Source organism: Seriola aureovittata, chromosome 17 (genome assembly GCF_021018895.1).
Source record: "Seriola aureovittata isolate HTS-2021-v1 ecotype China chromosome 17, ASM2101889v1, whole genome shotgun sequence".
Taxonomy (NCBI): Eukaryota; Metazoa; Chordata; class Actinopteri; order Carangiformes; family Carangidae; genus Seriola; species Seriola aureovittata.
In genome coordinates this window covers 18,938,605-18,961,771 of record NC_079380.1, presented here as the reverse complement: position 1 = coordinate 18,961,771, position 23,167 = coordinate 18,938,605, and the positions used below count along the sequence as shown (strand labels likewise).

The following is a 23,167-nucleotide window of genomic DNA, read 5'->3' as shown; positions in this document are numbered from 1 at the left end:
CCTGTCTCAGGAGACAGAGAGGAGAGAAAAGATGCCGGCCTCCCCGGGGAGCGTCTGACAGAGAAAATAGGTCAGTGTGGAGAGCTGTCTACCTGTTCTCCTCAGACACACACACACACACACACATGGGTATGTACTCATGCAAGTACGCACGCAAGGATGCATATGCACAGGCACATCCACACACTGATTTTCCATCTGAACCTTGTGTTTGGGAAATATTGTACTGGAGCCAGAAAAGCCTGAAATATTAGAAAATAAATTAACTGAAAAATCCCCCTTACACCATGTTAATTTACTTTCTAAACCTATCCAATAAGACATAACACAAAAAGACAAATATTTTGTTTTCTTTGCTCCATTAAAAAATCATATTTCTTGTGGTAGTGGCATCATGGAGCTACCAGCAGACATGCATTTAAAACCTGCAACTTTATACGTGTGATAAAAAGTGTCACCACCAGAGTCAAGTAAATTCAGTTTTTATTTGGGCTGCACATAAGGATGTCTCAGCACAGCAGACCTGACTTTAAAGGGGACAAAATAAAATAAGATAATAGAAATAATAGGCATAATACGATTGATGGGATAGGTTTAGGTTAGGGTTTAAAAAAAACTAATTTATACTATAGAGATATCACATGAGCTTTGTACTATGGGGAAAACTTCTACCTCGCTGCATTAATCTGACAGCTACAGTTACTGGTGAATTTCAGAATAAAATTATCAGTGAAAATACATGATCAGTTTATATAATATGATGCAACATTGTTGATTTAACTACCCAACAGAATAGTGGTCAGTAGTAGCTTCACCTTGATCAGCGACAACATAACACCACAAAGAATCTACTGTCATGGAAGCAGCTCTGTGAGGCTGTACCTTGGCAAAGCGATGCTATGAGCTAAATGCTAACATCAGCATGCTAACATGCTGATGTCTAGCAGGTATAATGTTTATCACGTTAGTTTAGCGTTTTATAACATTTAATAATGAGCACTAAACATTAAGTAGAGCAGAGGCTGATGGGAATATGTATAAAATAGTTTTAGGTAATAAAATATTTGACAAACTGACACTATGACCTGATGGTAAAAGTCTTTAGGATTCATCCTCTGGGGACCATGGAGTTTTGTATCAAATTTCCTTTATATCCATATAAAAGTTATTAAGATATTTTTGTCAGGATTAAAGTGGTGGATGGCCGTCTGACAGCTGGACAGACTGACACAACCACGCCACTAGTTAAAAACGCTGCCTACATATAAATATATCAGTCGTAACAACCCAATATTATAAAACATATAATAACTGCACACTCTAAACAGGACCATTCTGTATAATGAGGATTTTAACTCTGATAGATCAGTACACGTTTAATCATAATCCTTCTGTTATTTTATGTAAACAACTTTGAATGCAGGGTTTTTACTTGTAATGGAGTATTTTACATTGTGATATTTGTACTTTCAGTTTCATAAATGATCTGAATACTTCACCAGCATTCATCAGACTATGGTAGTCAACAGTATCAGACAGAGCAGTCTGATGATAAGTTTGATTTCATGTCAGATGAGAAGCTGTTAAGAACCTACATTGCTGCAGTTTCTGTGGAGCGATCAGACATTAACCCAAAGTGAAAAAGTTAATAAGACTTTTGCAAATGAGCAATAGGTTTATAGGAGATGACCCTCATTAAGTCCAGCTGTGAGAGGGAGATTAGAAACTGGCCTGTAGTCAAAATATTCATCCTCTTTCTCTTCTGCTTTTTGCACATGGAGGGTTTCATCCTGCGCTGCTCAAATATCAGAGGTGACAGAGGAAATCCAGTCTATCATCATTTCTTTTGAATTAATCTTAACACATTTTTTATTCACCCCCTGCACACTCTGGAAAGACCCCTCCCATTATTATGTGAATTTCACAAATGAAACATCCTTACAGTGACCACATATTACTGACATAACTCTAGACACACAACACAGAACAAACAAATCACACGGTGAGGAAAAGATCAGTGACTGAGATAGAGAGGCTGCTCGGTGCGAGTGTGTGTGAGCGAGTTAATGTGTCGCAGCATGTAGCGTGCTCAGCAAAACAACCCTGGGAACATGAAAGTTTAACAAAGCCAGTGCTTGCATTTAGGGCACCAGAGCACTGAAAAGTCATAGTGCTTTGTGTAGTGGGGTTTGGCAGCAGGCAGCACAGTACAGCTTGTGACACACCATATATAATTCTCCTAAGTCTTGATGATATGATATATGATATACCAGTGTTGTGTTAAACTTTAAAGCATAGAAATATGGTTGTGTGGTGTGTTATTAACTGAGGGATAGATTTTAAAAATGGATATTGTGTCATTTCAGAACTGAAATAGAACAGAAGTCCTGTTATTAAAACTCATACTATTGTGGTGGAATTGCCTCACAAATAATGGTTTACAGCACATGTTTTGTGGTAAAATGTAACAATCCTCTTGAAATTTGATGTGTAACATATACTTTAATCTGAAATAGGTCACAGTTCTGTGCTTCCAGTATATGTTTTTTGCCTGAGTGGCCACATTGGGCAGTGAATTTCTATCTCTGGTCGTCGTCTTATTGTTGTATCCACTGAGACACAGAAGTACAAGTTATTTTTGTGCTGAATGATGAAAAGCATTTTTCATTTTGCAGTGCATAAACATTCGGGCCATTGATCAAGACACAAGCAGCAGTAAGAGCTGAAATAACTGTAGGTTCTTGTGGAGGATTAATCTGAAAGCAAAGTGATAGTCTAATAGCAGTGGGCCTGCACTCTCATAACATTAAAGAGGTGCTGATAAGAAGGTAGGGATGTAATGAAGGACATCTAAAGCAGAAATTAAGTCATATATTCAAAATGAGGAAGAGAAAGTATCCCATAAATTGACTGAATGAATCTCATAATTTTAATATTCCATTTGATCAATTCAATGATTCCAACCCTTTCAAGCTCTGTCAGTGGATAATTTTTGGTGAATCATCCCTACAGAGAGAGCATTATCTAGCCTGCGTGCTAAAGGCAAACATGCATAAAGATGTCTTTCCTTCATATTCCTGCTTACATGCTACAGGGCATAGCATGATTAATGAGTGAAGGTTCCCCCTTCAACATAATGTGCAAATTTCTTATTTAGAGTATTGTTTCAGTGGCTGTTTACAGAAAACAACAAGGTGCACTGAAGATGTTGTGTAGTGCCACAAAAGGCCTGACAGCAAAAGAGAGTTGTGAGTTAAACTGCAGCAGAAAAGTCAAATTTCAGACTGGTTGTGCTCTGACCATCATTTATATTGGCCATGATTAAAATGTGCACACCAAAATAATTGCCTAGATTTGGGAGGCGAGAAGGCACATGATCAGATGTCAGGTTGTAAACAAACTTCCCAGCTGTATATGACAATAATTCCTAATATAGCAAAAAACATGACCTGGGCTAAGGCTGTACAATTCAACAAATTAAAAATCAATCACTTAATTTTAGTTTTAGCTTCAGTTTTAGTTAGCAGTGGTGACAGTGTTGGCTACAGGTCTGATAGTTCCATGAAACTCCACAAAAAAGGATTGAAACATCCCCTGCATCACTGTTGAAACAATCACACTTTTCATTTCTAGATGTATGAATAAATAAATTAATTAATTAAAAAAAAAATTAAAGATCTATGTAATGACATTTAGAACATTTTAATTCCCTGCTTCTCAAGATTTTCAAGACTTTTCCTGCAGATAAACTATTCAACCTGTTAACAAGTTCTCGGATCTCTGTAACTAACCGTGAATGAACGATTGCTCAAACTACAAAAAATAAGACTGAAGACGTAATAAACTGGAATTATCCTTTGACCTAAAGGTTTTGGGATAGATTCTTATTTATCAACAAAGCTGCATGATCAGTCATGGGAGGCCCTGAATGTGTTTACTGACACCTCATTAAGTAAATATATGTGCAAATGCGTGCTGGTATAAAATGCCTCCGAAGAAAAAGAAAACAATTTACATATAAACTGTAACTAGATCACGGATGCTCTCAGCAGTTGTACTGGCTACTACCACCTTTCCTCAGACTCAGAGGTTCGATGTACTGCAGGGAGTTCACAACAGATACTGTATGTACTGCGAAGTTAAAGTTGAGACATGGACCCAAACAACCTCACTGAAATTAAAGGTCTCTGATAGGACAACCAGTCCAGCGTGCAGTATGAGTTAGCATCTCCTTTCTCTTCTTCCCTTACACCCTGAGTGTTGAGCAATTACCTCTACTATGGTGGAATGTATCTCACCCTGTGTTTAGCCACCCCTTCTTCTCCCTCTCTAACATCAACACACAAACACACACACACACACACACACACACACACACACACACACACACACACACACACACACACACACACACACACACACACACACACACACAGCAGTAAATGCCCATCATCAATTAAGGTACCATGCTGCATTGGTAACAGCATATAGTATATAATGAGCTCTCTAATGCATTCAGCCACCGATGGAAAGTCCATTTCACATCCAGTCTGGTGCCGGCTCGGCTATCTGACTGTAACATGATATACCAGCAGGACCGATTATTACACTGTTGCTTACTCTATAGATTTATGATGGGAGATGCTTTTCTCTCACGCAGCATAAAGCAATTTCTCCTTTTTCTACAACACAAACACACACATGCACGTTCATCCTAATTAAACCAAATTAATTCAATAATTATTTGAACTCCTTCCAGGGATAATACCTAAAAGTTTTTCAGTTTTTTCAACAATTGGATGGACACACAATTTTTGTGGCACAATAGAAAACAGTGCTACAGTGAAATCAAGTCTAAAACAGTGTCCAGTGTCAAAGAGCATTTCCTGTATTGGGATGAAGGCTCTGTCTGCTAAGGAAGGAGGAAGAGCAGACACTGTATTGTAGGAAGTCAGACAATACAAAACATCACATTACGCTCCCAAAAGCTTCAACCATCACAATCTAATCATCAGAGGCCTGTTTCACTGAGCGATTTTCAAGCAGCGGTTACATGTAGACTCGTGGCAGCATCATGTTTCACAAATGGTCATTGTTCACAAATTCAGATAAATTTATGAGCCCACCAGGGATCCCCCAAGTATGCAGTTTGTTTTGATTAATAAAACATGTCAAAACTAAGGACAGAAATTATCTCATGTTGCTAACTGCAGCTTGCATGTCGCAAATCTGGCGAATTATTTTTATTACAGTGTTACAACACTGTTACAGAATAACCATTAACAAATGAAATCAAAATTAACTTCACTGAAATGATTTCTGCTCATTAGTGAAGCCTTGCTGAGAGGAAAATAAGACTTTAAGTATAGGTATAAACCTAGTATATGGCTATGGTGCGATTTGTGCTCTTGCAAACACATGGAGGATGTGATCATACACAACAAAACAAAAGGTTAAATGTCATTTTAACATGCCAGAATTAAATAGCTCTTTCAGGACCATGGATAGCGCCACTCGACCAGGCTTGCCAAAACAAATTGACCTATTTATAAACTTCAGTACTATTTAATTGAAAATAATCTCTAAATGCAATAGCACAACATGCTGTCAACATTAACAGAAATAGGCTTGCCACAATATTGTCACAGGAGTGCCAGTGCTGACAGTGAAAGTCCATTTCAGATTGTTCTATAGTTTGAGTGGCCATTGGGAGCACTGAATAACATCATGGTGGGTCAGTCAAAAGATCAGAAACACCAGCAGCCAGAAATGAGACAATACGCTTACTACAGCATGTCAGCACAACAATAAAAGCCCTGTTGAGAAATTAAGGGTTTCTGCACACTGAAACTTTAGAGGGCTTTTAATTTGAAACAGTTACAATAAGTGTCTCTATTAACGCATAATGCAGTAACTTCAACTGTGCAAATGGGAGCGGATCAAAACGAGGCATTGTACTAAAATGTAGATATGACCAATTATACATATCAAACATAGGTATTAAGAAATCAAGCTTCAAGCTCAAATTAAGTCCTGTTACCTCTTGCATTTGATGGAAATAAAGGCCCCGGTCACTATTTGAGGAAATACGGCAGTTGAAAACTGTTGTGAATCTGCTGTAAAGGCCTCCTGATTGACATAATAGAAACAGTTTGCACCAAGCAACAGCCAATAGGAAAAGTTCAACACAAAGCCAACCAACCAATGGTGAAACTTAATCACTCACTCGGTGATGTGGCCGGTGGTCAGTTCAGCTAAAAATCAGCCATCTAAAGGTGGTGATGGCTTCTAAAAACTAAGCTCATATACTATAAAACTAGTTTTCAATGGCAAATATGTTTTAAATGCAGAGTATCTGTAGTCTGTTTACTGCCAAATCAATGTTATTATTGAATGTATATGACAAACATTCATGTTTTTCCTACCGTATGTGCACCAAGCAACTAAAACATGAATAACACTTTATGGTTATCTTTATGAAACTCAAAGTACTTAAGCATCTTTCATTAGACCCTCCCTGCCCGGTGGACACCAATATTTCTGAAACTCCACACCTGCAGTTAGTAATGCATGCTAACTGTTGAAAAAGTCTCAACCGTAAACTGAGAAGCCTTGATGACATCACTATGACATCAGCAGGGTTATTTTGTCAGACATGACGAAGCTCGTCCAGAGCCACAGAAGATATGCAACCATTTCCACAGACTGAGTATTTCTCCTCATGAAGAGTGAACTGGACGTCAGGTGTATGATCAGTGGAGTGCCCCTTCAAATTCCACAACACAGTCTTTGTGTTAAAAATCTGTAGTGCCTAAGCCCAACGCCAGATCGCTCAAGTGATTTCCCATCTGCCTTTCATTTCCTGCATCTTGTGTAACTGACACCAAATCTGAAAAATGATCTATCTGCTCTGGAAGAACAGTGTCCTCTTCACATTTCATGCAGTTCAGCAGATCTTCCATTACACACTGAAATATGCACATTAAAGGCTGTAAGGTAGTTTCCATCTCTCTGTGTTTGAATCAGAGCAAACTGCATATTACGAAGTCAGCATTGCCTAGCAACCAGGTGACCTTTCTTATTAGTCTAAGCAGTCTGTGATTGGGTCTTTTTGAGTAGGAATGTGTAATTCTGTGTGTGACAACCAGGAAAATCCTCAGACAAGGAAAAATCAAAGCAAACCCTGTATGCACTGAAATCAGAAAGAAACAAACACACACACACACACTAAAAGACAGACAACTGTTGTCCCTTTTATGAGACACGCCCTGGCACACAAGTCAACGACAGGTGTGAACACACACACACACACACACACACACACACACACACACACACACACACACACACACACACACACACACACACACCGATTGATCTTTTCCTCAACTTTGTCCCCTGTAGGTAATGACATAATCTCTTTGCAGCCACCTGATTACCATGCACTGCAGACTCACACATGCACACACATAAACTTACAGACACCTCATTCCCCTTCCCTGCCTGTCGCTCTCGCCTGCACCCAGGGGAAAATGTCAATACTGCCCACTAAGCAAACATTTAGCTGTCTCTCCTCTCTCAAGCATGGACACACCCACTGCAGTCTTTCTGCACATAAACTGCAGCACAGTGGGGTGGGGGATGCCTTGCTCCAGAGCATATCAGTATATGAGAGGGTATGGCAGCACCGTACCACAGGTAATGCTAGCTAAGGGAATGCGAGAGTGGTGAAAAGGAAGTGTTGCGTACCTGTCAGGTCCATGGTCATCGGTCCAGGAGCTTCATCACATAACAGGGTCAGTCTGGTAACCCATACATTAGGGCCAGAGAGGTCTGGAGAAAAACATACAGTATTCACAGATTCACTTATTTTTCATTCACTCATTCTTATATTTGTTTGTTTGATCTTTTTTTTTTTAAAGTAATAGTTCAACATTTAGGAAAATTAGAGTTAGATGAGAAGATCGATATGGATTATGATTAGCTTAGCTTAACAAAAAAAGACTGGAAGCAGCTACCTGGGCACATTATCTAACATGTGACATATAACCTATTCAATCCATACACAAACACAAGACTTGTGGCTTTAGGGGAGGTTGTGTGTTAGAACTATTTTTCTGTCTTTGTAATGATGGTATTAATGATTACGAGATCTGGGGAATAATATAAATGAGAGTCTACAGCCATGCTAGGGGTTTTGTGAATCTGTACTCATGAACATATGTTTAAAAATAACACATCTTAGTTTAATGTGTTAGCATGCTAACATTTGCTAGTTAGCACTAAACACAAACTGCAGCTGAGACTGATGGGAATTAGTTTTACATGTATTTGGTCATAAACCAAAGTATCAGATGGTGCTAGATGAAAAGTCAGATGATCATCATTAATTCATCCTGATGGTCAATAACCTGGTAATCCTGGTGGCTGACACAACTATGTTGGTATTCCTAGAGCCACACTGTTACACTGTTAAATTGGTTACAAAAATATTGAAAGTCAATGATAATAAAACTGAAATGAGACGAGAGAAGTTGCAGTTTTAGCATATAAATGTTAAATATCACAGTCTGTAAACATTTCAGCAACTGTCTTTGACGATAAATCCTCTCCTCTCTGCTTTTCACTGCTTTTCCCACTGTATTCGATGTTACCAAGCTGTAGACGTGGTGGTGTTGAGTTACAGTGTTAAGGGAGTCAGAGCTATTCTACTGATATCAGCTGTCATGGCCGGGCTGCTGGATTAGAGATGCTGAGGCAAGCAGGTCTGTTCCTTTGTGTGTGTGTGTATGTGTGTGTGTGTGTGTGTGTGTGTGTGTGTGTATGTATGTGTGTGTGTGTGTGTTTGATCAGAAGTTGATGACTCCAAGGAACTATGTACCAAGTCGTTATATTGAGTGAATGGTATTATTAAAGCTGCAGTAACACTGGCTACCAGTGTGAATCACCAGCTCTTCTGTCACCTCAGGTAATCAATAACCACACACACACACGCACCTGCTGTCGCTGGTCCCGTCCCCAGCAGGGTCTGCTTGTACTTGACCAGACTCTCGTCATCTTTATCCAGTTCCTGAATCTCCTGCAAAGACTTCAGAGCCGGAGGATTGTAGTTGAGGTTTCTCTCATCCTCTTCCTCCTCAATGGGCAAATCCTTTTTGTCAGCCATCAGACCTTCCAGAGAGAAGGGGGAGAAAACCATTAAATAAATACACTTACATGTCACTCTTACAGTTTTTGGAGCTGTTTTTTTTAGACCAGGGTTTTTTTGTCTTACAGACACACTCCATCGCAGAACTGAATTCACTGTTTCACTGAAACCATCTGTCATGTTCCAAATGTGTTCATTTTAATTTAATTTAAACTGGACTAACACTGTTAATTATACAAAAGCATACACTGTTTGGATAATTGTCACACACAATTGAACTGCCATTGTTTAGGTTGGTTTGGTAAAGTCTTCATTTATATCATCAACACTTCCAAGAGGAAGAAAAGGGATGTTTCAAACATTTATTCAATACTTAACGTAGCTAAGTATTTATCCATCAGGCTAATTTTAGCTTTTTATTTCTATCTTAGCTTACTACTTCAATTGTCTATTCTTACTTATAGGCAACTATAACTGTTTATTCATGCATTTTAGCTCACAATTACTTCTAGTTAGCCAACCCTTTCAGCCATAGCCATAATTTATCTGACTCTTTTAATTGTTTATAGCAATCCTTTTAGTCGACATTTTCAACAGTTTAACCATTATTAAACTACTATCAAACTCTTTCAACTGGTTATCCATTAGATATTGGTAGCTAACAATTACTTTTAGCTCACTGTTTCAGCCATTTGTTCATTATTTTTCGCTTCGTAGGCTAAATAAAAGAAACACCTCCCAAATGTAATACCGTTCGACACCCCTTCGAGCATACATGCTCCAAAATGATCAGTAAGTTGAATCGATAGCTGTTAAAAATGTTTCCAACAAAAAGTGAACATAACCTTAATAAAGGTAGAACCTATTGCAGGATGGTTGAATTAGCCTGCATTAATTTAGCTAGGTGGACCAAATACACTGGAAACTAAAGGAGTATTTTTCAAAATCAAAACATAATTTCTGATACTCCCCCAATCTTTCCACATGCCTATACTGGCAATAGAAGTAACCTTGGTTGGGAGTCACTAAACTAAAATATTTGATTGTAAACCACGGTGCGAGAAAATATGGGCAGTTGGACAAATGAATTGTTGGGACTATAAACTGGAAGGCCTATAATACATATGGATATGAAGTCATCTCAGTTTAAGATTGTTTTTTTTTTAAATATCAAATAACTTTGATATGTATGCCTTATACATATAAAATAACTTTATATATCAAATAACTAAAAATAAAATAATAAATACTGACTTTGGTCTGACAGTAAGGAAAGCAACATTTTCAGCAGAGCTCATCAGCAGTAAATATTTCTGTTATATTTCAGTAACTCAGCCAGCACAGGCGAGATTGCTTACTGTCTGGGATAAGATATATAACTCTATGTAGGCCAGCTCCAGCCATCCGGGATTTGATTTCATCAGGGATTTTGATTCAATACTGAGTTTTTCGATAATGTGATAATATTCGATAATGTGTTCTGCGGGCTGAAATTTCATTTTAGCATCTCTACCTCATCCGCACCTCCAAAGAGTGAATATGCGCAGACTGGAATAGTTGGAATAACTGGAAGGATTAAAACCGTCAAAACCGTAATCAACAGCAGTCACAAGACAAAAAAAAAACAACTCCAACAACAACAGAACAGCAAAAACTTTCAGCTTGTATCACAATAAGGCCGATACATTTATACCAGAAAGAGAAAGTACAGCCCAGGCCTTTATTTCCCAAGATGCACCAACGGCAGGAATTGACAACCATTTATCATTTCCACCTTGAAAATGGTTTCGAAGGTGATCAGATGTTTATATGTGGAATGGAAATCAGCTTGAAAATTTGCTTTACATACTAAGTAACCCATCAGAGTAACCACTCTATCGTGTCAACATTTACTATTGTCATATTGCGGTTGACTTCAGTACGACATAAAAGCAGACATGACGCTTACTGTGATATGGATCATTTTCTATGATAAAACATTACATGGTTACGATCACAAATCCACAGTGCATACCTCAAGACTCCAGAAGACAGACACACACACACACACACACTGTTGTAAATGTCTGTTTACTGTGCTGTAACAGCCTTGTGTAATAGCCTCTGGTTCTGTTTTTACTGTTCATAATGAGACGGCTCAGTGTACATCAGCTCGAAGCTGTGTGTGGAGGTAATTGGATGACACAGAAAATACACAAACACATGAACACACTCAAATCTAGTCACAAACACATCTACCAGGTGCATAAATGCACACAGCCACAGTGTGTTAGGTTGTGAGTGGAAATCAAATGCGTTAATGAGGGATGTGATGACCCAAAGCAAGTCTCAGTACACATATGCACACATGTACCCATGCACACATCTGTGTGTTTATAGCAGCACCCCACCCAGTCAGGGCCAAACACGGCTGCCTTTGCCCATCACCATGGCAACCCTTTCAACTCCCCTTGCACTGACATCACCTTTGCTGTGGACCTGTTTTATGTGACTGAATATACACAGTGGAGCGTTTATTTTCACTTGCAGCAAGAGAGATTCATGGTATACCAGTTTTAATAATCTCTATTCACACACACACACACACACACAACACACACACACACACACACACACACACACACACACACACACACACACAAACACACACACACACACAAACACACACACACACACAAATAACTATAAATCTATATTTAATGGGATGGTATACTTCTTACTGGTTATAATCCCTTGGTTGTAGTTTTCCTGGTGCAGATTGTTTTTATAATATACAGTAAAGTACAGTCTACTACAGTAAAGTAGATTTCAGAGATGAAGCTATAGTTGTCTACTGTCATTAACATAGTGTATAGTTAACAGCGTGGAGCAGTACAGCTAATGATCTTCTAGGGTTGATACATAGATGATTTTATCATAGGTCATCACTTAACAGGTGATAAATGATGTTTTAACATGGAATATTATTACATTTGTGTAGTATTTACAGGTTTATAACTGTGTCTCAGCACTTAATTCACAGAATTCATCCAGAAAAAGAAAATGAGTGTCTGAAAATGCTAGTCTGTATTTAACTATGTCGATAGCATCTTCCCTCATATTTTCTTTCTAACCTTTTTTCCCTATAATTGACACGGGACACTGGGTAGGCACTGACAGGTTAGTTTCCTGACCTCACACTGTCTTCACTGGCTGATGGATAACCACTATCCTTACATAAGTTTCCTTTCTCCAATATTCCCACTGTTGGAAAAAAATGTTGAGAAAGCTGTTTTTACTCAACTCAACAACTTCTTGGATATAATTGAATTTTGTTCAGATTTCAGTCTGGCTTTAGACCACATCACAGCACTGAGATACTATATACTGTACTGCAGTACTGATTTAGGTAAAACATTGGTTCTGGTTCTGCTTGATCTTTCAGTATTTATATACAGTACTTTTGATGATAAAATATTAGATACTAATGCAGACAGGTTAAGTTGTTGCCATTGGTGGCCATGAATCTACGTGGATCACTCGGAGAGATTTGGAGATTTGTGTTTCACCAGTCACAAGAAATAAATAAGCTTTTCCCCATCTCAAATAAATAGAAGGAATTGGAGGTAATGATTGAAGCAAACTCATTCATGCATTTCTTCAGCTTATCGAAAGCAGTTGTACAAATAAGGTTACCTTGCCTTTCTTTGCAGAACAAAGCTGTTTAGTTTTTTTTTTTTTAAGATAAACACAAGAAACTTGTGCTACAGAAAATGGACCAAACTCAGTGAATAGCTCCCTAAGCTTAACATCCTAAGTCCTATGATAACTATTAATTTAGCTATACAGACTAATGAGCAGCGATGACTAACATGTCTTTGGGGTCATCAGGTGGGAACATCCTTTCACCAGTGTTTTGTCAAACAAACAAACTCACCTAAACAGTCAAAGACACACTACAAACCAATTCAAAGCAATACAGACAAGCAATACAGGCCACCTCACCTGGACTAACCACATGGTCTCAAAGAGGCTCACACAGGCCACACCCCGCACTTAAAAACACAAAGAGTCTGTCTATCCTAAGTGCTCCCCCTGCTGGGCCCCCAGCTACCATTACTTCTTCTCATCCAAATCCACTGACTGGATCTTACTGCGTCATCTGACATGTCCTTTACTATTTTCCTCACACTCTGTCTACTTCCTCCTAACTCCCTCACCAAAGAGACAACAGACCTTGCTACAAATCCTCTACATCCTACTTCTACTGGACATATCCTAACTTTCCATCCTCGCTGCTCTGCTTCTGCCCCTAACTCTACATACCTGAGCTTTTTCCTTTCATATGTTTAGCATAAGAACACACGTCCCCCTCACTGCTGCCATTAAGAAAGAGATCTATTACATGTTTTTTAGCAAAATTAAAATTCCAAGTTTATCCTTCATCATTCTGATATTAACAAATAGGCAAAGTTCTTTGAATCTGCATATTATAAATATATTACTGAAAACAGCCGATTAGCTGTCAAGATCTCAGGTGGTGCTGTCTGTGCTCATACATGGAAGAAATTTAAAGTATGAAGAAGTATATAAAGGAAATTTAAGATCAGTCCAGGTGGCTCATTGAAAGTGCATGTTTGAATTAATCTTCAAAACCGTTTCCAAGCAAAGTAGCCAAAGCATAAATGTCTAGTTTGAAATATTACCCCGGAGATCTATTGCCGATTTCCCTCTCTCTCTCTTACACACACAAACATTAAACTCTGTAGTATGTCAGATATGGATGGTACATGACTTCATAAATGATTCACCCTTCGCTATTTACATATCAAACTCTGTAGTCCACCCCCACATGACGTGCACACGCACACATGTACACACACTGCAGCGTAAACGTGTTTCTGCGGCCATTAAAACCGGTTTCCTCTCTGACATCTGAGAGCTCCTCTTTGATCTCCAGACTGCTGACCTGTCACAGTAACTGCATCAATTAACATTTATTTTAAAAGGCAGGGTTCGTTCCACAGAGAGGCAGCAGCTTGTACAACTGTACATTTAAATATGGATTTCTTTTGTTGTAGTTGTAGTGACAAGCCCTACAAAATTTCTCCTTTGTTCCCACCAGGTTAAATTACTTGAGGTAATGACTCTGTTAACGACCCTGCAATTAATCTGATCTGAATTATCTTTCTATTCGTGAAAAAAAGTTAAAAATCAAAGTTTTGCAATTAACAACAGTCATCTAATTGTAATATTTGTTACTATGGAAGATTTTCAACTCCCTTTGCTGCTGGCCGAAACATGAAAAAACATGCAGGGCTAAAACCCTCCATATTGTGTGAATCTGCCATTGGAAACAAGCTAACACTAGCAGTAAGCCAGCCGTGTGTGTGTCTGTTCATGTGCATGTGTTGACATGTGTGTGTGTGGTCTTTCAACTGCTTCAGCCCCCATCTACGATGTGATATTAACTGGTGCATTTTCTTTGATGAAAACCGCATCACTAACCCAGTAGCTTCTCAGACCTCCTGCATCATAACACACATGGCTACTATGAAATATGGAGACTAAGTGTAAATCAGCAACACAGAAATTTTATTCATTTATTTACCTTTTGAAATTTTACACTAAAAGAAAACTGAGAAGGTGCATGTGCCAAAAGAGAGATGCTGCTGGGAAAAAAAAGGGGCCAAACAAAACAACAAAACACTTGTCACCTCTAAAAAAGGACTTGCTGTGCCACTGCGTGAGTATTTATTATTAATGTGGATCTGTAGGCCCCTCACAATGCTATGTAAGTGCTAAAACCTAATAGTGAAGTAACTTGAGATTCATTTATCTTCATTGTTTTTACTTTAAATTCATAATGATTAATCTTCTTGAGACAACTTTATATTTACCACAGAGTGATTGTTTTTATCTGCATCAGACTTTTGCCTGTCAACTGCTGATCCTATCTTCAAAATCAAACTACATTTTCCAAAAAAAAAAAAAAAGAAAAAAGATTGCGGCTTTTGCACTAAGACAGAGGACCCACTTGCTGAATGTAAGCATGTATGTAGACCCACAAGACACAGTCTCAGTGTTCATCTGCTGATATTTACAGCTAAACCAACATGCTTAGTGAAAATCAACACAACAGTCTGTTTGGCAGGGGAGAAGTCGCTTCAGGGGAAGACGGATAAGAAGGATGCGAAGAGGACTGCTCACATGAGACCTCAAAAACACACACACATACACACACAGAACATGTTCTTTTAATAGTTCCTTGGTGACAACTGCCTTTCACAAATGTCGATCTGAATGCGACGTGTTGCTTGCCAACACTTGCAAAAATAATGTTAAAAAAAAACATTAAAAAAAACAAAAATTTTAAGCTCATTGGGGGCTGACTTTTCATGTGCAGAAAGCTAATTAGACTCTCACATCTGTCGGGTAAATATAAAGTTACAGCTGTCATGTCCAGCTCTGCATCTATTTGGTTATGTCTTGTCACTGTATACACTTACACTGTTTTATTTTGATGTCACTAACTCGCCCTCTCGCTTCAGAATCACTTCCTGCCCTTGAATGTTTTCCTGCCACAGTGATTGTCTGCGCTTTGTGTGTAACCACAGTTCAGTCTTCTGACCTCGCCTCAGCCTTCTCCCTCTAGATCAGTCTGCCTTGTATGTATTGCTGTCCTGTCCTGACAGTTGTTAAGTAGAGTGATTATGATTTGTGGAAGCCTTCGCCTGAGTTAAGATTTTGAGTCCTTACCTTGTGGTGTTCAGTGCATGACAACAGCCAACAGCGGGTTAGCTTAGCATTAAGACAGGGGGAAGAAGCTAGCTTGGCTCTGTCCATAGGTTAAAAACACACCTATCAGTGCCTCTAAAGCTCAGCAATGAACACCTATAGCTTGTTTACTTAATTCATACAAAAACATAAATTTGCCTTTTTACGTGGGGTTATCTGTCAAACTATTTCTTGATAGTCTCTAATTGTTACCTGGCAACTACTCAGAGCCAAGAAATGGTCCCAAAAGTTTATGTTTTTACAGTAAGAAATGATTGGTTGGTTGGATTTTGTTATCTTCTGACAGCTACAGGCTATAGCTGCTTACCCTTTTCCAGCCTTTGTGCTGAGAGAAGCAAAGCAGTTGCTCGTTGTAGCCTGATATTGAACAGACAAATGTTAGAGTGGTATCAATCTTCTCATTTTATCCTCCACCAAAAAAAGAATAATCATATTTCCCAAATGCAAACGATTCCTTTAAGGGAATGTTTAAACGTGCAATTTTTGTGTTCATCTGAACGATGAAGATTGTTTAAAATAACGTGTCATAAAGGGGTCATTGTCTCGCAAATTTAAAAATAAAATGTTTAATTTCATTGGGACTTTAAGTAATCAAAGGGAAACTGCTTTCCTTTGGCCTCAACAATCTTCCTTTGTTTTCATAATCACTTCCTGCCTCCTCTTTCCTTAACCCAGATAACTGTTCACTGTGTCAGGAAAACACCTTTTTCTCACTGTCTGTGTGTTTGCAAGCGTGTGTGATATAAGCTTTGATTTGCTGTTTTTTTTATAGTCCTCTGAGGCCCACTGTCACTGCTCTGTTCTAATCCTATAACAAGACCTCTGGGACACTGAAACACACACATACAGTATATACAAAAAGACATACACAGTGGGAGATAAAAAGAAATCTTTCAGGCCTCTGAAAAGCCAATAACAGCTTTTGCAATGAAGGAAAAGGTAGTAAAGTCGAAGTGATCAACGTAACAGCATTACATAGGCCATGCGAGCAGGGTATGCTTCCATCTCCAAGGGTGCTGTCGTGCGTTGCCTTTTCTGCCACAACACAACCGAATTGTTCTGCGACCTGCACGATTTCTGTGCAGCGCTGCAGACAACACTGGAGACGCTCATAACACTTCATCATGCTAACCAGCCAGTTGCGGAAACCTCACTCCCCACGTTTCCTTGTTAATGAAAGGCTTAGATGATAAACAAATGATACCAGCTGCTGAGAACGGTGATATCACCATGCTCATGACTGACACTGCAGCCTCTGATTATACAGTATTTAGCATACTGAACTCTGCAGACCCGACACACACACCTTTCAATATGCTTTGACTATAATGTTACAGTTGTCAGTAGTGATTAGGGAGCGATACAGCTGCTCAACTGCCACGTGTTTCGCAGTTTTTAAAACTGCATTATCCATATACTGTCATATATGCTGCTAAACCAAAATGAACTCCATGATGTTGATTGAAATCTTTACATTCTTTTACTGCAGTCATCATTAAGATTATCATGTGACACTAAACCATGCTATCATAGTTCAACTAGGAAAATTTCAATACGGAACCATTATCATAAGAGTGTCTGATACCTGGCATAATAAAAGGCCAGCACTGGTATGAGACTTAAACAGTATTTGAGCCTGACTGTGCTTATTTTTTTCCAAATCATGTCCAGTCAATTAAATTTACCACGGGTGAACTCTAATCAAGGAGCAGAAACATCTCAAAGATGATCAGGAGATATAGGAGACTCTTGAGTTAAATTTCAAGTGCCATAACAACATAAGAAAATGTGGAAAAATGCTAATGCTAGTTAAAGTTTACAAACCTTACACAGATCATTATTATACTACGTTTTAGCTGATCAAAAAGAAGCACTGTAAAGGTTTCATTACTAAGTAAAACACTGTACCTCACCAGAATTAAATGGAAATTGCGTCATCTTGTAGTTACAACTTGTGGAGACAGCGACTGCTGTTCAGCAACATTTAAAACATCATGTTACCACGGCACAGCCCTGGTTTTAGATTGTTTACCATACACACTTTCCTATTAAAGAGCCGCTTAACACCCCATTTTAGCTTGAACCCCCCTCCCTTAATAAATTCATAAAATTCATCTGAACACACACACACACACACACACACACACACACACACACACACACACACACACACACACACACACAGTAATACATCCTCAGCTGCTCTGTCAGCCTGGTTGAGAGAGCAGGTTGTCTAATTGACTGACTTGATTGGTCTCGTATGTGTCTGCTCACCCAGACAACCTCATTTATCACTACGGTGACAGAAAAAAAGGAGGAGGGATGAGATGATGTGAGAAGCAGATACAGTACGGTTTCTTAAACACTCTCATCTCACAAAGTGACGTAGAGAGGTTATGTTATTCAATCTGACAGTGGGACAAAGCGAAGAAGGGACACAGGAAGGTAAAAAGTGAAGGAGGGTAAGAAGGAGGCAGGTAGGCAATCAGGGAGGGAACGGCCGTCAATTCAGCCTCAAAAAATGAGAAAGAAAGTAGAAAGAAAAAGAAAGATGGGGATGACTGTGCAAGAAAATGTAGAGAAAACCAAAGACCATCTTGCGATGGGATCGCACCAGCCACAACGTCTACCAACATGTTGACATTCAAAACCCCAAGTACTCAGTAGATATTACTACATTATTACATGAGTACTCTCGGGTCGGACCACACCCATCTTTGATCTCAGCTACACACCTGTATAGTTTCTGTCCACAGACAGACTGTGGTAGTTCCCACTACAGTAGGTGTCTCGAGGACAACACTGACCACACACACACACACACACACACACACACACACACACACGCACGCACACACACACACACACACATGCACACACACACCCACACACACACACACACACAGGCTGAAAACAATACCAGGCCTGCTGTCGCAGCTAGTAATGAGGATAGAGAGATTGTAGAAAAGAGGAGGAAAGAAAAGAGCAAGATTTCAATTAGCCTATTTCAACGCGTGCTGCTCGCTGCCTGTGCTGGTGTTTGCTGATTGACAGCTCGTGAAGAGTGTTCTGCCACATGGGCCTCACCCACTCACCCACTCTCTCTCTACCACACACACAGACACACACACACAGACACACACAGACACACACACACAGACACACACACACACACACACACCCACACACACATTTTGCACATTGATTTTCATACATTGATTAATGAGAACTAATGGAATGAAACCAAGAGCATAGGTGCTTCTGACACTGCGCACACACACACACAGACAGACACACACACACACACACACACACACACACGCACACACACACACACATGCACACACACACCCACACACACACACACACACAGGCTGAAAACAATACCAGGCCTGCTGTCGCAGCTAGTAATGAGGATAGAGAGATTGTAGAAAAGAGGAGGAAAGAAAAGAGCAAGATTTCAATTAGCCTATTTCAACGCGTGCTGCTCGCTGCCTGTGCTGGTGTTTGTTGATTGACAGCTCGTGAAGAGTGTTCTGCCACATGGGCCTCACCCACTCACCCACTCTCTCTCTACCACACACACAGACACACACACACAGACACACACAGACACACACACACAGACACACACACACACACACACACACCCACACACACATTTTGCACATTGATTTTCATACATTGATTAATGAGAACTAATGGAATGAAACCAAGAGCATAGGTGCTTCTGACACTGCGCACACACACACACAGACAGACACACACACACACACACACACACACACACACACACACACACACACACACACACACACACACACACACACACACTTATCCTGGGCTGCTCTCCTTTCTTTCCCAGTAACAGCTGCTGACAGAACATCTCGATCTCAACCACCAACATTTCCCTTTGTTTCCTGTCTTTTGTTTACCCCCTCTACCTCTTTTTCTCTCCTCCTTTCCTGCTGCCTCTTCTATTTCCCATCTTCCACCTACTCTCTTCTTCTTCTTCTTCCTTCCTTCCTATCAATTTATCTCATCTCTTATCTCTCTCTTCCTCCACCTCCTCCTCTCCTGATATCTTCCAGTTCACCTCCTCTCACTGCTCTTCTTTTCCTCCTCAGCCTCCCACTTCCTCCAGACCTCTTTACCTCTGTTTCTACCCCTCCATCCCCCTCACTTTGTCATTTTGCTCGCTACTCTTGCCATTTATCTTCCACTCAGTCACCTCCCACGCTCCTATCAAAATCTCCTCCTCCTCGTTTTCAAAATTCAATCCTAGCCAAGTGTTTTTGACAAGATTTGATGTGTCATATCCACAAAAAACTGCTCAGAAATTGCACAGTTCCATAAAATTTTAAGCAGTTTTTGGAAAACAATGAAATAATGCAAATATAGCAATGATATTGGTTTCTGCAGTGACATTATTGGTGTGATTGGCTAATGACTAAATGCTTCAAAGTGACTTTGAGTTTCTAATGTGTCTCAGAAACAGATTTCTCCAGTGAGAAAAACATCAATCGTGGTTGTGTGGATTAATGGTGCTCAAAAACAAATAAATTCTACAAAATGAGGGTTCAGTGGCTTCACGCCAACAGAACAGTGTCCCCAGTTTAAAACAAGAAGTACAGTTGAACTTTAGGGAGCTGGGACTGAGTAGTAAATCTTCAGCATAAACAGACTGAAAGCAGCGACACAAAGATCTACGTTTCACGACGCCTTAGAGCCCAACTGGAGCAGGTGATCAATTCAAATGGCTGTTTGAAATTCATAGAGTTAATGGAATAGATTATTCGTGGCTTTCTTAAATCTTAAATCACATTTCACGTCCACTTTCAAGACCTTCACTTGGAGAGGATCTCTCATTTTCCTCTGTTTATTCTCTCGTAATTGTCACTGTGGTTTTACTGCCTCTTTTCTCCCTCTCTCTGTTTCTGTGTCTCTTGTCAAATTACTTCACTCGTCTTCTGATTTTCTTTTTTGCGTCGCTCTCCCTTCCTCTTTTCCTTTTTTCCCTTTATCTCTCAAAACACACATTCTTATACACACACCCGTGTGAGGGGAAACCCCAGGACTGTTCCACCATCTGTAACTGTTCAGCAATACTGCAGTGTAGTGAACACACACACACACACACACACACACACACACACACACACACACACACACACACACACACACACAGAAAGCTGACTGTATAGTGCTGCTGCAAATACAATAGCAAAAATACTGTTGGAAGTAACAGCAGACGTTGGTGACATCATTTGACTCCTGCATACGCCTTGTCATCCACACACACACACACACACACACACACGTACACACACAGGCACACACACACACACACACACACACACACCTGCTCCCTACTGTCAACATTTCTCACCAACACACACCCTTCTGCATGTTTGTGTTTGTGTTTATATGTGAGCAGAAACATAATTACAAAAGCTAGCTAGCAACACACACGCACAAGGGCACATAGACACACACACACACACACACACACACACACACACACAGAGATAGTGTAGCATGTGATCAATACCTATTGATCTGCCACCTTTGGCTTGTCTTGGCAGTGCTTCATGTTAGACATAAAAATGTCCACACCCACCAGGATTGAGACATATGGCACACACATGCACAAGGGCACATAGACACACACACACACACACACACAAAGATTCAAGCACAAACACTCCTATAAGCTCACACACAATATTAAAATTTTATATCTATATTATGAATGCCTTGAAACAAAACACAATAAAACAGACGTTGCATGCAAGGAATAAAAACTTGGATCACTGTGGTTATACTAATTCACTAAAACATGCAATCACACACACACACACACACACACACACACACACACACACACACACACACACACACACACACACACACACTCCTCCATTGCCTCACCTCTGTAGCACATAGTTAGCCACAGCAGCTCCAGCACCTGACCCCCAAACTCACACACGTCCAATCCCAGCATGGTGCCTCTCCGTGCGGCTGCACTCTGTGCGACGGCTGGCAGAAGGAGAACCAGAGAACCGGGGAACCTCCACAGGTAGCAACAAAGTAGCAGAACAGGGCTGAATGAAACACAAGAGCATCCACAAAAGTGTTGGATTGGAAAGAACGGGGGTCAGGCGAGCATCTCCACCCCGGAGGAAAATACCAAAAATGTAGTTGGAGGGGTAGAGGGGGGAAGAGGACTGGTGTGAGAGAGACAGAGGCGGAGAGGCAGGGAGGGTATCCTTGGGTGTGGGTGTGGATGAGATGGTGATGTGTGTGAGCTAGAGAGAGAGAGAGAGAGAGAGAGAGAGAGAGAGAGAGAGGATGGTGGGAGGGAGTGAGGTAGGGTGAGGAAGAGGCAGCAGACACCAGTAGCAGCCGGCTTTCTGCACTTCTTCTTCGTCTCTTTTTGTGAAGTACAGCTCAGCGATAAAGAAGGGAGAAATCTAAAGGCTAAAATGCTAACTGTCAGCTGTTTTTTTCGCATGCGGCGGGGATGCTGGAAGCTAACGGTGGCGGGCAGACGCTGGTTTAGCCGGTAGAGCTGCAGCGTGTGTGTGTGTGTGTGTGTGTGTGTGTGTGTGTGTGTGTGTGTGTGTGTGTGTGTGGGACTCAGACGCTGGCTATCGATTCGCAGACGAGCAGTGAACCCCTCCCCTGCACCCCCCCCCTTTGCATCCCCCCACCCCTCCTCCTCGTGTCATCAACCCAGAGACTGCAATGAGCTCATCCTTTACCTCCCTCCCTCCCTCTTTCTCTCTCTCTCTCTTCCCCTCCCTCATTCACTCTTCCTTGCCTCCCCTCCTCTCTTTCTCCACACCTCATTCCTTCTCATGCATCTCCCCCTCTAACTCTTTCATGCTTTTATTTCCCTCTTCATTTTTCATCACTTTCATGAATTCTCATGTGGTGTCCACTCTCTCCCTCCACCTATTCATCACTGTGTCACGCCATCTCTCTGTGTCTGTATTTATCTTATTTCCCCCCTCCCACCTCTTCGTCTTCATCCTCTTCTTTATTTCCCTGTGTCTTTTAGTGACCACACCCTGTCAGCAGTATGCTTCAATCATGACTCTGACTCTCTTCTTTTTTCCTCTCAGTCTTTTTTCCACTATCATTTGTCTTTTTCTTCCCTGGTCTTCTCTTTTTCTCTCTTCTGTTTTTGCTTTCCTCTGATATCCCTGGTGCAATGAGAGAGGCTGTAGTACTGTAGAA

At 40.3% G+C, this 23,167-nt stretch overlaps 1 protein-coding gene across 1 annotated transcript in view; it reads right to left on the bottom strand.

Annotated features, from left to right (window-relative positions):
- Positions 1 to 22,534, bottom strand: part of arhgdig (Rho GDP dissociation inhibitor (GDI) gamma) — a 31,037-nt gene extending 8,503 nt beyond the window's left edge. The window contains exons 1-3 of the mRNA XM_056402563.1: positions 21,857 to 22,534; positions 8,998 to 9,171; positions 7,750 to 7,833 (exon numbers count right to left, since the gene is read on the bottom strand). Coding sequence (XP_056258538.1) covers positions 7,750 to 7,833; positions 8,998 to 9,171; positions 21,857 to 21,929 — 331 coding nt within the window. The 5' untranslated portion in view covers positions 21,930 to 22,534. The remainder of the gene's footprint in view (positions 1 to 7,749; positions 7,834 to 8,997; positions 9,172 to 21,856) is intronic.
- Between the last annotated feature and the right edge of the window lie 633 nt (positions 22,535 to 23,167).